This window comes from Peromyscus californicus, unplaced genomic scaffold (genome assembly GCF_007827085.1).
Source record: "Peromyscus californicus insignis strain IS unplaced genomic scaffold, ASM782708v3 Scaffold_5__1_contigs__length_169319896, whole genome shotgun sequence".
Lineage (NCBI taxonomy): Eukaryota > Metazoa > Chordata > Mammalia > Rodentia > Cricetidae > Peromyscus > Peromyscus californicus.
In genome coordinates, this window is record NW_026294573.1 from 127,596,385 (window position 1) to 127,611,907 (window position 15,523).

Consider the following 15,523-nt stretch of genomic DNA (forward strand, 5'->3'; position numbering starts at 1 on the left):
TGGAGTCATTTCTGTTTTCTGAATTGTCGACAGTTGTTTTGTGTCACAGGAAATGGTATATTGTAGAGAAGCTTCTGTTGGCTACTGAGTAGAGTATATATTCCTTGTTGTTTGGATGGAATAATCTGCACACACCTGTTAAATCCATTTGATGTGTAATGTCATTTAATTCTGATGTTTCTGTCCTTATTTTTAGTAGAGATGACTTCTCCCTTGGAAAAAGTGGGATATTGAAATCACCTATTAGTGGGCTGATGTTAACTTGCATTTTTAATTCCAACAATATATATATATATATACATATATATATATATATATATATGTATATATATATATTTTTTTTGGTTTTTTCGAGACAGGGTTTCTCTGTGTAGCTTTGTGCCTTTCCTGGAACTCACTTTGTAGCCCAGGCTGGCCTCGAACTCACAGAGATCTGCCGGCCTCTGCCTCCCGAGTGCTGGGATTAAAGGCGTGCGCCACCACCGCCCGGCAACAATATATTTTTTATAAAATTGTGTATGTGAGAATTTGGTACGTGATATCTATATCTATATCTATATCTATATCTATATCTATATCTATCTATCTCTCTCTATATATATATATCTTCCTTTGTTAGGATGAAATGTCCTCCTCTATCTCTTCAGAATAGTTTTAATTTGAAGTCTATTTTGTCAGATATTAGGATAGCAATGCTTCCTGGTCCCACTCGGTTGGAGTACTTTTATCTAGCCTTTAAGTTTAAGGTGGTGCTCAGTAGAAAACTAAGATGAGTTTTTTTTGTAGACGACAGATGGATTTTATTTTCTGGTCCATTCATCCAGCCTGTGTCTTTGATTGGAAGACTGAGGCTATTACTATTTAGAGTTACTGTTGAAAGGTGTGTGCTGCTTGCAGTTAGTGTGTTGTGTGCTTTTGTTGTCATTGCTGCTGGTGGTGTTCTCAGTGGTACTGTGTGTTTCCGTGGTTACATCTTTCTTTCCTTCCTATGGGCTCTTGGCAAGGCTTACTCCTGTCTTCAGCCTAACTATTGCTTTCTGTAGTTTGTGTTGGTTAGTCTGCTGGATTTAAGATTTTTAGGGTGTGTCATGGGAAGCTTTTCTTTTCCTTCGACTATGGCAGTTAGTTTTTCTTGGTATGATAGTCTAGGCTTGCATATCTTTTAGAACCTGGAATGTGTTGCTTTAGATACTTCTGAATTTACAAGTGCCAATGGAGAAATCTGCTGGTATTCTGATGAATTTTCCTTTATGTATGACTTGTGGTTTTTGTCTTGCAGTTTTTAAATGTCTTTCTTTGTTCTTTATACTTAATATTTGAACTATGATATGCCTTGATATGATATGATATGATACGATACGATACGATATGATATGATATGATATGATATGACCAGAGCTTCTTTTCTGGTCTATTTGGCTTTCTCTGTGCATCTTATATTTGTATGGGTGTGTCTTTCCTTAGTTTGGAGACATTTTCTTCTATGATCTTATTCAAAATATGTTCCATGCCATTGGTCTGAGATTCCTTCCCTTCATCTATTCCTACAATTTGAAGGCTTGGTCTTTTCATAATGTCCCACATCTTCTCTTTTTTTTTAATTTTTCATATTCTTTGCTTGTTTGGGCTCATTCCTCTAATGTATCTTTAAGTCCTGATATCTATCTTCTGCTTGATTTATTTTCCTTTTTCTCTAGTTTGGTTGAAATTTTCAATTGCATCTTTATTTCAACTTGAGATCTCTTTAGTGTTTCTGTTTATTGAATTTGGTTTTCAAATTCTGGATTTTCCCCACCACTTCTATATAAGCTTTATGTTATGCTTTCTTGGACATCCCTTGGGCATTTATTTTCCTTAAGTTCACTGAGCTGTTTGTCTATTCTTCAACTCTGAATTCTTTGATGAAGTTCACGGTTGTTCTTTTAAATTCTGTGTCCTGGGATTCATGCAGGTAGTTTTCATTGGAAAACATCTCCATAGGACTAGCAGATTTGAGAGAGGACTGCTTGATCTTTAATATTTAAGTTTTGCAATGAGATCTGGGCATCTAGACTTCTTTTGTTAGTTCTGTCTGACATTAACACAGCAGACTGGCACAGAACACAGGATGTGTGGACTGACTTAGGCCTGAAGATTGGATATAGCTGAGACGAATAAAGTCAAGTAGATACAGGTTGCCAGGCTGGCATGCAGAATGGGTGTGCTGGCCCAGGCCTGGAGTGGTGGGGTAGATCTGGGAGTTTCTGATAGTGTGTGGAGGGAGGATAAGGTAGACTCACCTGACTGGACTCTAGTGCAAGATTCGTAGGCAACGGCTGGGGAGAGAGGTTGGATGTCGCACATAGGGTTCATATTGGTTATGAGAGGGTGTCATAGGTCACAGCAGGAGCCTGGGAGTTAGGAGTGGCACAAGCAGGAATGGCCAGACTAGGTCATGGCACTGGATGTGGACCTTGGCTAGTGCTAGTGGTTGAGAGGGGTGTATGGGGGCAGGGGAGGGGAGGATCTGTTGGACCCACTCAGCTAGACCCTTGCATAAGATGGGCAAGACCTGGTTGGGCAGAGAGGTTGAAGGGCCTGATTTTTTTTTATTTTTTTATTTCTACACCTTTATTTCTCTGTGTAAAGAGCAGGGAAAGGAATAAAATAAAAATGGCACAGTTGACACACACACAAAAAAACACATGGTTGGGGGGTCGGAGAAAGGGTAGTGGTGGTAAGTAGAGAGGTGAGGGGTCCCTATTACAGCAGCAGGAACCAGTGACCTAGGATGCTCCATCTCTCCCAATATGGGCAGGAACAGCCAGCTCTTCCTTTCAGGCTGCTGCCCTGCCCCAACTTGCACTGCCCCAGCCCCTTGGGAGGTAGACAGAGAAGTCTTCCCAGGCTACAGAGAGGAGGAACCGTGCTGGGGGAGGGGCCTGGGGTCAGACCATGCACAGGGAGTGACAGTCATTGGCCTCCACCACCTCCCTAAGGGAGGTACTTGGTGGGGGTTGGAGGGTAGACACCAGAGGCCGGCATCAGGCAAGAGAGAGAACAGTCAGAGCCTCCTGGGCAAAGTACTTGACATCCACATCCTGGTCCTGGGTCAGCTTCTCCAGGATGGGCTTGACTTCACTCTTCAGTGTGCTGTTGTCAAGAATGGGTCCTATCTTCTGTAGGGATTTGGCCACATTGAAGCGGACATTGGCGACTGGGTCTCCAGCCATATGAAGAACTGTGGGCAACATGTGCTTGGTGGTGATATCCTGCCCACAGACCTCAGACAGCACATTGATGCAGAAGAGTGTAGTCATGCGGTGCAGGTAGTTAGGGTCTCCAGACATAGCTAAGACCTTGGGGATGATAGTGGCATGAGCCCACTCCTTCCCGAACTTCTCCACTAGCTTCTTGAGGTTGCTGGTGGCAGCCTCGTGGATAGCATAGACATGATCCACCAGCCAGGCCATACACAAAGACTTGAGTTTCTCATCAAAAAATTCCACACCCAGCTGTCCAGCCAGCAGAGGCATGTACTCAATGATGGCCAGCCGCACTCACCACTTGGCATCCTCAGCCAGCTCCACAATGGCAGGGAGTAGAGACTGAGAGAGCTGCCGGATGCCAATCACCTCATTCACGCAGTCCAGGTTGGAGATGATGTTCAGCCGCACTTCAGGACACTCATCCTTTAGCTGAGCCAAGAAGAGTGGCAAGAGGTGTTCAATGGTGTTGTCTTTGCCCAGAATGGGAGAGAGGCCCATGATGACTGAAGCCAGTGCTGACTTGACATGTTGGTTGGCATCTGACACGAGCTCCTTGATGCAGGGCAAGATCTGGGTCATGATCACATTCTCCCGGCAGTCAGCTGAGAGATTTTCACAGAACTCTTTGACCTTGTGGGAGGCTGCGGCCCTCACCTCGGCCTCACAGTCCTTCATCAGGTTCTGGAAGGCGGGTACCAGATCTGTCTTGGTGATCTCAGGCCCCACTGCTTTCTGGAGCTCTGTGAACTTGTCAGCCACCATATAGCGGACACGCCAAGACTTATCCTCAGCAGCCTGGTGCAAGGTGGGCATCACTAAGGCCTCCAGGTCCTCCTGGGGCAGAAGCTGAGCAATGTTCACACATGCCTCCACTGCCAGCAGCCGCACGGAGTCCTGCTCGTCAGAGGCCAGGTTAGAGAACATGGGAATGATCTCACTCTTGACATTGTCCAGCTCCAGCACCTTGGCAAACTCCCCCAGCTTGGAGCCTGCGGCCCGCCGCACCATGGGGGTGTCGTCTGAGCACAGGTTCCGGAAGTACTGTTGAAGTTCTGCCTTCACAGCACTGGATACTCGGGGGTAGCAGACCAAGAAGAGGCCGCAGGCCGAGGTGCGGGAGGTGAACCAGTCTCCACCCGCCAGCCGCTTCACCAGAGGCACAAAATGAGCCTCCAGGTCGGAAGGTGAGTGCTCATGTGAGATGGCCCGTAAGGATTCTACCGCCTTGTCTCGCACCACTGTCTCTTCCACTGTGGCCAGTGACTCCAGGGGTGGCAGCAGGCAGTGCACATACTCAGGTTCTCCCACCAAAGTGGTGAAGGTTCCCAGTTGTTCCGCCAAGGCCAAGAGGACCTCATCTTCATCATAGATGGTGTCTGTAAGGAAGGGCAGGGGCTCACTTCTGGTCCGTTCAACCCCAAGGGCCAAGGCGATGGTGGAGAGCTTCTTGATACTATTGAGGCGAAGCTCTTTTTCAAAACCACAGCCGACCGACTCAAAGGGCCCTGGATCACTCTTCTCCCACAAACCAGTTAACTCGCTTGGCAGTCTGGCCTGGGACGAGGTTGGGGAGCGGTGGGTCTGTACACGTGACCTATCCCTGAATTAGGCTAGTTAAATCTCAGGAGAGGATACTTTCACGTCCTCCCTCCTCCTTTAGGAGAGCTACCCCAAAATACGAGGTGCAGGCCTAGAGGAATGGATGGATGCCCTGGTATCAGTCTCCCCTCGGCCCAGGTAAAGAAAACATTAAAAGCAACGGGAAATGTACCCTGGTCCTCGGCACCCATGAGGGCTTCCCCTACTCTGCTGGTCACGCGCCCCGGTCCATCTCCCCCAGGGAGATTCTGAGTCCGCCGCCAATCACTCGACTAGCAGGCGGCCGCAGGCTCCCCAGCCCATCTCGGGCCACCCAGGCACGATTTTTTTATTCATTCTTTTTCTAGTTTTTCTTACTTTTATTCTCACATAAATGAAGTGTTTCAAAAAGCTATCTTTATACACAAATAATTTTTATTCCAGTTGACCTACTCCATGGCCCTGGGTGGCAGATCAGACCACTTAGATCAGTATGGCCCCAGCAATGGCATGGCCCTCCGACACCAATGTGGCCTCAGGTGGTGGTTCAGACCCTGGCATCCACATGGTCTTAGGTGGTAACATGGGCCAGGGACATCATCATAGACTCTGGCTGTGGTAGGGCCACAGACCCAGACATGGCCCATGGCTGTGAGTTCCTCATTTTTAGCTGTAATTATTTTCCAAAATGTCTCTGTTTTCCTGAAGTTATCATTCTGTGAATTATCCTGCATTATCTTGCTAATTTTCCTTAGACATTTCTCCTCTTGAAGCCTATTCAGAATTCTTTTACCATCATTGTTCTCAGTTCTTTGTCAGGTAGTTCACCATTACATCTGTTTTCAGATGATCTCTTATTTATTATATGGTTTAGAGCATCTGATGGGTCAGCTAGCACTTTCCCTGTTGGACGGGAGCCGTCACTATGAGTGGTTTTGTCCTGAAAGTGTCCTGAGGTTTATGTCTTCATTGCTTTTCTGTTACTATGCTAAGATGCCATGACCAAAGTAACCAATAGAAAAAACAATTTAGTGAGGACTCACTATCTCAGAAGGTGAGTCCATAACCACCACGGCAGGGAGCATGACAGCAGATGGGCAGGCCTATTGCTAGAGCAGTAGCTAAAATCTTACATCCTGATCCATAAGCCTGAGGTGGGGGAGGTGGCAGGGGGGTGTTGCTAACTAACTGGGAATGGTGTAGGTTTTTGAAACCTCAAAGCACACTCCTGGTGACAACCCTCCTCCAACAAGGCCGCATCTGCTAGACCTTCCCAAATAGTTCTACCAACTGAGGATCAGCATTCAAATATGAGCCTATGGGGGACTGTCTCATTCAAATCATCACAGTGTATAAGTAATTTTTGCTTTGTTTACAGTGGGATATCAAAGCACAGAACCTATGTTACTTCATTGGCAGTCATTATTAACTTAGATCATGGAATATACTATACCTGACTTGGAAAGATTCTGCCTACAAGCCACACAAAAGGAGGTATAATCTAGTTCATATTGGCATGGAATAAATAAGAGTATGTGGAGTCCATACACTGTGGTTACTCTTATAATAAGCATGTTGTCTCCTATTGAATTTGGGAGGGAAAGGGTTCCTTGGATACTTCTGATATTGGCTGTGTACTTATAAGGGTCTCTGGCACAACTGTGGTTAGAGGTCTGAATCACTTGTATGACCTGACCGTGTTACAGTTTGACGTGTTTCATGGGAATAGGCAGTGGCAGAAATTTCAGTGCCCTTTCTGAGGTGTGTATATCTTATCCTAAGAGCAGTAAATGGCCAGAAATGGTGTAGGGTGGCTAGTAGTAAGAACCATGTTGTTGTGGGGGTAGCAGAGGTTATGATATCCCTTTGTGCTGGTACTGTGGAGTGTATGATGGGAATGAGACATTGCATCCCCTCTAGCTTTGTGTTCCTGGAGGGCAGTGGCTGTGCACTTGTTCTGACTACAATCTGTTGTGCCTATTGAAGAAAAAGCCATTTTTCTCCCCAAACTTGGGTATTCAAAAATGCAATTATTTATTTAATGATATCCTGAATATTTTAAATATTCTCCTCAATTTCACTTTTTATCACTATCCAACTGAGATATTTCAAGATACATATCTTCAAGTTATTTACTTTTAAAGAATGATATCTAAAAAGAGAAAAGTTATCTTTTGGAGAAGGAAATGTCTCCTGAACTTTTCCATTATGGAAAAATTCTAACTCTTTGCCTCAAATCTTTTTACTTCATTCCTATGCAACAGAAGTTTACAAACATAAGGGTCATTTAATGAACTTTTATTATCAAATCTCCATTCACTCTTTTTCCTAAAATCTCAAAAATTGGGAGGGGTAATATCTAATTATAAGTGAAAGAGATTTAAAGCGCACTTTGAGCTTTGAGATGCAGAAGAAAAAAACATGTTTCTATCAATTAATAGTTTAGTACAGAAACAAGAAATAAACAAAATTTAGCCATAACCCCTATGGAAATATTTCAAACTTTTTTTGTAGTTTTACCAAAAGGCATAATTTCACTCCAATTATGAAAAAACAGGACTCAAACATAAATTTAAGGACATTTATAAAATGATTTTTCAATACTTTTCAATAGTCTTGTAATACTGAAAGACAAGAAAGATTGAGGGAATATTTAGATTATCAGTGTTCACTATGTCCCATTAGAATTTCTGAGGTTCAAACTTGGGGTGGGATCTCGGCACTAAGGATGATATTTGTGAAGTAATGAAGTAAAATTTCAGTAAGTTTGTAGATTATTCATTTATGTTGTATCAATTTTAACTTTATACTTGTACTGTGGCAATGCAAGACACTAACTTTAGAGGAAAGGATGTAAATATGATCGCTGATATTAATAACATTTTTCAAAAGTCAAAAACTACTTGAACATAATGTTTTAAAAATTCTCTTTTCTTGGGCTTGTAAGATCGTCCAGTGGGTTACAGTGCTTGGCACCAAGTTGGATGACCTGAGGAGCATCCTGGAACCTATATGGAGGAAGAAAATCACTGACTCCTGCAAGTTGTTATCTAATCTCCACATACATGCTCACCTCCACCAAACACACAAAATAAATAAATGTAATTAATAGAAAAGCAAAAAGGATACACACAAAAATCTTGTGAAAATTTTATAGCATGCGAGGCTGTTCTAGGCTTCCATTCCCCCTAGGAAACCAATAGCTACCATTGCCTTGCATGATGGGTCATTTTATGCATTCTTGCCATACCATGCTGCTAAAACTGTAGACTTCCAATGCCCCACTCCTCTTTTGAATGAAGAAAAACCAGCGGAACTTCTTCTATGTTACTTTGCCAAAACCTTCATCTTGAATAGAGTCAAACTCTGGACACCAGGCCAGGCTAGAGGCTTCTGTAATCTGTGGTTGTTACTCATGTGCTAGGCACAGAGATACTAGAAACATGAAGCATCCCAGAGCAAGTTCATTGATAGGTTTTTTTAGACCCCAATAGTAGGTATCTCCACCAATGCTGTAAGCCAGATCAAGACAAATTAAGAAGCCCAAGTTTAATGAGCCAAGCACTCGGGTGACCTTTCCAGTCCTTAGAAGTGAGATAGAGGGAGAGAGGAGGAGCAGTCACGTGGTAGGTCTAGGGACAGGAGCTTAAATACTCTATAAGCACAGTCTTGAGCTTCAGGGGAGGAGCCTGGACTTCAGGCAGTCTTTCTGAGGGGGCAGGGTTTGGGAAGGGAGGAGTGGAGCCAAGGCAGAGTTTCGAGGTGAAGTTTCCAGCCCCACATTCTTATTGGCAGATGAGTACATCAGAACTTCCAAGACCTTAAGAAGGAACGATGCTACTGATGGTTAAATCATTTCAAAGAAATGCTTTAAAAGGGTTCCATTGGTTCGGTAGGCATTCAGAGGCCTAGGGAAGATGTAACTCATAACGCCCAAGGATACTTTAGCAGCATTTTGAGAAAATCCATAAAGAGTGAGAATGTGGTTGTTATTCTTAAATGCCCTAGTTTTCAACAAAAGTTTACAAGACATTCAAAGAAACAGAGAAACATAAACATGGCCCATTTAAAGTAAAAGGGTCTTCATACTTTACTAAAAAAACTGTCTACCCTAAATATGATTTAAAATTGAAGGAACATGAACAGTGTATTAAAGGAAAATCATAAATGGAAAAAAATGAGCATCAGTAAGGAAACAGAAAATTATAAAAGCAAAACCAAATAGGACCTGGTGCTGGAAACCATGAAAACTGATTTTAAAATTTCATTCAAGGAAATTAATTGCAGAAAGGAACGAGCAAAAAAAGATCATTTGACATTATTGTAATCGAGGCATAAAATGGTAGGGGAAAATGAAGAAAATAGAACTTAAGGTACTTGTGGAAAACTTTTGATTAAACCTATATGCATGTGATTTTTTTTAAGTGAAGAAAAGAAAAAAATCTTCAAATTTGGAGTTTTCTATCACCAAGAATCACAATTACAGGGTTCTTTAATGAACTTCAAGTAGGATAAACTCAAAATTATCCACATTGCAATGCACTGTGATCAAAATGATAAAATAAAAGGCAGAATATTAATAGCAGTAGAGACAAGTGACTACTCACGCATAAGGATCCTCAGAAAAGACTGAAGTTCTGAGCAGAAACTCAGCTGGCATGGAGAAGACATGAAGAAGTTAAAAATATCACTCATCTGAATCACACAGAACTTTTCCTAAAAATGTTCAAGTTAGTATATTTTCATGTAAACAGAATTTATTGATCGCACTCTAGGTCAAATGGCAGATTAAAAGCTTCACCAGTGGAACTCACTGGAAGAAAACAGTGGAAAGAATGTACAGGAAATCATCTTTCTTCCTGCAAGAGATAAGAAGTATAAACAAACTAAGCTGAGGTCTCTGCGGGGAAGCAGGAAACTGGTGCTCAGCTGAATGAATGTGCTGCAGCAAAGGGCACTGAGAACTAGCAGGGAAGTGCTCACACACACACACACACACACACACACACACACACACACACACACACACACTGTGCTGCAGGGACAGTCAGCTAGATAGCCAAATGACTGCATCCTGTGAATTGAGGAAGCTGAAGAAAAGTATAGGGGATAGCTGGGGTCTGTGGGGACCAGTAGGCAATGACTTAGAACCTTTCCTCCCCACATGATGACATTGAGGCTAAGGGCTTCCATTCACCTCTCCATGTCACAACACCCAGTCAAGCTGGAGAGAGCACCAAAGAGAGAATTACACTGCTAAACTCAACAGTTGTACCAGAAGCTCACTCCCAAAAGTCATTGGTCTACACTGCAGGGGGGCATTGTGCACCATAAATCTATGTCTCTATGTCTGAAATGAAATTGCAAATGGCACCTCCGTCATCAGTGCAGTTTACTACATGGAAAACCACAGGTAGGGAAAGAATACTAAACCTATTACACAAGGAAGAGGTGTTGAAGGATACAATCTTTTCTCATCAGAGGTACCTTTACTATAATCTGCCTCCCTGTTGGTTATTATTAATTGTTGCCATGGTCTGTATGTTGCTCAGTTAGGTCTCAGGATTATTCCATGTGTTTTCTTCACCCAGTCTACTATTGAACCCTCAAGTATTTTCCTATATATAACTCAAATCCTACTCTGCCGTTCTGGCTCTTTTCACTTTTCTTCCCCACCCCTCCTCTCTATACTTCTTAACTATAACCTTACAGAGCTTTTATAATTTCTAAAACCCATGGACCAAACACACTCATTTCCACTTCTCATAATCTTAATATCTAAAACCTTCGTATAGGCTATAAAATTCTTGTTTGTTTTGCTTCACACAGTTACTGATGATAAAGGTACCACTGTTGTTGACTGAAGGAATAATCTCAGCTGCTGGATTACCCACTATATAAATCCTGTACTCTGTTCTGAATCTTTGGAAAGTAAAAAGGAGCAATGGTGGGAAGTGGGAAGGGGAAGAAACAAGAGCACTAGAGAGCGGGAGTAGTAAGAAACAGGGCTGTGAAGGGGGGAGGGGAAATGGTGGCTGAGGGAGAATTTCCAGCTGCGGGGAGTAGGGGAGGGCAACACAAAGGAAGAGGGAAGGAGGAAGAATAAGTAACAGTGTGTTTTAAAAAGTCACGGAGTTATTTTGTTTACTTAAAAATTACACACACACACACACACAGGCATATAACTTGTGTGCATGTGTGTGTTTGTGTGTGTGTGTGTGTGTGTGTGTGTGTGTGTGTGTGTGTGTGTGTATGTGTGTGTGTGTACACATCCATTTCTTCCTATTGAGTGTGCCTTAGTCCAATTAGGTGGCTATTACTTAATCTCAGGCTATAAATACCACTACTGAATATATCAGAATAATTTACTATTACTATTTTAGTTTAGTGTACTTACTATTTAGATAGGTAGATGTAGCATGAATCTTAGAAAGTCTTATTAATAAAATCAAACCTGAGGCCAGTTATTGGGGTGAATACTGGAAGATCAGAGAGACAGAACGAGCCTTAGCTAACCTCACCTCACCGGATCCTCAGCTGGTCTTGTTTCCTCAGACTGGAGGCCTCTGAGTCCTCATCCAGAATGGGTCTCAGCTGAATTGCTGCTCAAAAGCCTGAATGCTTAACCAGCTAAAAGCTTAACCAGTCCAAATGCTTCTAGTTTCTGGTCCTCGCACCTTATATACCTTTCTGCTTTATACCACCACTCCCTGGGATTAAAGGCTTGCTTTCTGGGATTAAAGGCGTGAGTCACCATGCTTGGCTGTATCCTTGAACACATGGATTTCTGCCTCTGGAATGCTAGGATTAAAGGTGTGTGCTACCACTGCCTATCCTTTATGTTTAATATTGTGGCTGTTCTGTCTCTGACCCCAGGTAAGTTTATTAGCATGCACAATATTTGGGGGAATACAATACCACAGGTAGATAGATAGATAGATGATAGACAGACAAATAGATAGATAGTTTAATTGAGGTTATACCCCCTGGAATGACAATGTTCTTTCCCAAGACTATCTAAACGAGAACTCTAGTGCCAGGCATGGAAAACCTCTTTTTGAGTTGTTGGTTAGGGGACTCCAAAGACTCCAAAATAGTATGGTCTATTACTGTTGTCCTTGGTGCCTTCTAGAAAAAGAAAATAAAACTGTGTTTTGGACAACAACACACACTTCAGACAGAGGACTTGAAGGAAGTGATCTAGATCTGGAAGAACTGGAAGCTTCATCCCTGAGAACCTGCTCTCTTAGTACCAGAGGGTGCTATACAAGCTGGCAAGGGAGAACAGTACAGAGTTTTCCTGTCCCAACTACCTGGTCCCAAATAACCGACTCAGAGGCTGAATATGAATTATAAATGCTTAGCCAATAGCTCAGGCTTATTACTAACTAGGTCTTACATTTTAAGTTAACCCATATTTCTTATTTATGCTCTACCATGAGGCAGTACCTTTATTAGCATTCATGGCATATTTATCTCCTGCTACTTCTGTGTTTGGCTGGTGACTCCTGACTCACCTTTCCCCTTCCCAGCATTTTCAGTTTGGCTCTCCCCCCTAACCTTATTCTGTTTGGCTATTGGCCAGTCAGCTTGCTTATTAACCAATCACAGTGACAAATCTTCACAGTGTACAAAGGGATTATTCCACAGCAGAACAGCAATTATTGGTTCTATCCAACATTGTGAATCAGTAAGATATTCTGATAGGTGCAATAGTGGCTCTTATATGTAGGGGGTAACCAACAGCCACTTAATTGGATATAAGGACCAGTAAATAGGGGTAAATTGTCTTATGGATATTTGACTAAGAACTATTGCTACCACTTTTCTAAACCAGGATTTCTCAATGTATTCTAATACATTCTAATCCTTACAGCCTAGAAAAGCATAGCTCTAACCTCTCATCAAAAGAAGACAGAGATACTTACAAAAGGCCAAACTGGTCAAAAGGCAGAGACAAACTGACTGCAGGGTACCCACATAGCCTGTACACCTAAGGCTCAGGTGATAGAAAGATTATAGGAACCAGAGGATGACACATCTCTCTCTCTCTCTCTCTCTCCCTCTCTCTTTCTGTCAAAAAAATTCCAGTGTTAGGGAGGATGTAGTGAATCTGGAAACGAGGGGTAAATACATCTCAGATATGTTGTATGAAAGTCTCAGAGAATAAAAATATTGTATTATTTAAAAATAGCGTACTCTGGGAGTAATACAGAGACCACACTAGCACCATGAGTTCCAGGACTGGGGATTGTAGTGATATATTGTGTACCCCAATAAAGTCTACCTGGGGATCAGAGGACAGAGCCAGCCACTAAATTAGACATAGAGGTCAGGCAGTGGTGGCACACACCTTTAATCCTATCACTCGGGAGGCTGAGATCTGTATGAATCTCTGTGAGTTCAAAGCCACACTGGGCTACATGAGAGAAACAAAACCAAGTGGTGGTGACACACACCTTTAATTCCAGGAAATAATATGGCAGAACACAGAAAGGTATATGAGGTGTGAGGAAACAGAAACTTGCTCTCTTCAAGCTGAGGATTTCATAGAGGTAAGCTGGCTATTCTGGTCTTCAGCTTTCACCTCAATATCTGGCTTTGTGTTTTTTATTATAAGACCTTTTAAGATTCATGTTACAGGGGATCAAATGTCTGAACTACATAACTCAACTTTACCACAACTTAGCTCAACTTGAACATTGAAAATATTTCAACTCAAAGAATATAGCTAACATAAAAAATCCAAACAACTAAATAAGCCTAGATGCACAAACTCAATGCAACTATGAAAGAAGCATGAAAAACTATAACAACATAACTTCTCAGAAAATTACTAATTCCACAAAAAATACCTACGCTGAGAGTCAATTATATGAAATTTCAAAGAACTCAAAGAAAACAAATAAATGAAGACAGAGAACACAAACAGCTGAAGTAAAAAAGGAAGTTTATGTAAAATATGAAAAAGAATTCTACAAAGAGAAACACTAAAGTAAAACTTAAAATACACAATTGAAAAGCACAAAAAGTCAAATAAAAACTTCCATGGAAAGACTCACTAAGAACACATCCATGAGTGGACAGAATATCTGAGCTGAAAGGCAGGGTGGAAGAACTGAAACCTTCTGAAGGACAATGACAAATTACAAAAATATGAGTGGGCATCTAAGACCCTATGAAAACATCAAATCTAATAAACATGAACACAAGAGACTGACATCGGGGACTTTTCAATAGAATCATGGTAGAATGTTTCTTCAAATTAGGGAAAGAGATGCCAATCCAGATATAGGAGGCATTTAGAATGCATTAAGACCATCAAGAGAACCTTCTTCCTTATCAGATTATAACTAAACCACTAAACACACAAGAGAAAAGCAGTATGTTGACAGTGGCAAGGGAGAAGCACCCAGGCTCACAAAAAGGCAGACCCGTCAGAATAGCACCAAGTTTCTAAACAAACTCTAAAGATCAGGAGAGTTCATCTCTCACCCTACACAAAAATCAACTCCAACTGGACCAAAGATGTTAACCTAGAACCCAAAACTCTGAATTAGCTGAAGGAAAGGTAGGAAAAACATTCAAAGATGTAGGCAAAGGTGTCCTTCATAGGACTCCTCTCACTCAGGAAATGAAGCCAACGGTCCACAGCTAGGAACCTATGAAATTCAAAAGCTTCCTTCTTTATAACAAGAAAAGAGGTACCCAGTGAGAGCACGGCCTCAGAGGGGAACACTCTGCTTCTGTCACAGGTATGACAGGGGATTAGTATCTGGGATATACAAAGCTCAGCAAACTAAAGGAGAATGCAAACATCCAATTTTTTTTTTTTTAAAAAGGACTAGCCGAGCGGTGGTGGCGCACACCTTTGATCCCAGCACTCGGGAGGCAGAGCCAGGTGGATCTCTGTGAGTTCAAGGCCAGCCTGGGCTACCAAGTGAGTCCCAGGAAAGGCGCAAAGCTACACAGAGAAACCCTGTCTTGAAAAACCAAAATAAAAAAATTAAAAAATAAAAAAAGAACTAAGGAATTGAACATATATTTCTCAAAAGAAGTAAAAATAGCCAGTATTTGTTTAAAGTGTTCATCTTCCTTAGCCATTAGGGATATGCAGTCAGAAGGACTTTTCATCAAGAAAATAAATACTGACAAGGATGTGGTGAAAGAAGGCCCTTATTATATCACTGTCGGTCAGAAATGTCAACAGGCACAGCTGTGGGAATCAGCGTGGGAGTTTCTCAAAAAGTTTAAAAAGAAAAACCCTACCATATGACTCAGTTAGTCTATTCCTGGGCATATACCCAAAGGATTTTACATCCTATCACAGTGATACTTGCATACCCATGTTTATTGCTGCTATATTCACATTAGCAAGGAAATGGAATTTGCATAAATGTTCATCAGATGAAGAAAAAAGAATACAAATGTGGCATGGATACACAATGGAATTTTAATCAGTGATAAAAAATGAAAATTGCAAAAATAGATGCAATTGGAAGATGTTAGGTAAGCTAAATCAGACTCAGAAAGACAATCACTGCATGTTTTCTCATGTATTTGTATCATAACTTCTTTTAAATACACACACATTATATACATATGAATGAGTTTGTGTAGAGGCTGCCCCATGAAGATGGGGGGCAGTATTAAGAAAGAAGAGTAAGAGGAAGTTATTCAGACAGGAAAAGAGCATT

The 15,523-nt window shown here is 41.8% G+C and overlaps 1 protein-coding gene across 1 annotated transcript; it reads right to left on the bottom strand.

Annotated features, from left to right (window-relative positions):
• Nucleotides 1-2,793: 2,793 nt before the first annotated feature.
• On the bottom strand, nt 2,794-5,150 carry LOC128097052 (serine/threonine-protein phosphatase 2A 65 kDa regulatory subunit A alpha isoform-like). The gene is given in 2 exon segments (XM_052717236.1): nt 2,794-4,842; nt 5,116-5,150. Coding segments are annotated over 2 exon segments (1,854 nt in total). The 3' UTR covers nt 2,794-3,023.
• Nucleotides 5,151-15,523: the final 10,373 nt, after the last annotated feature.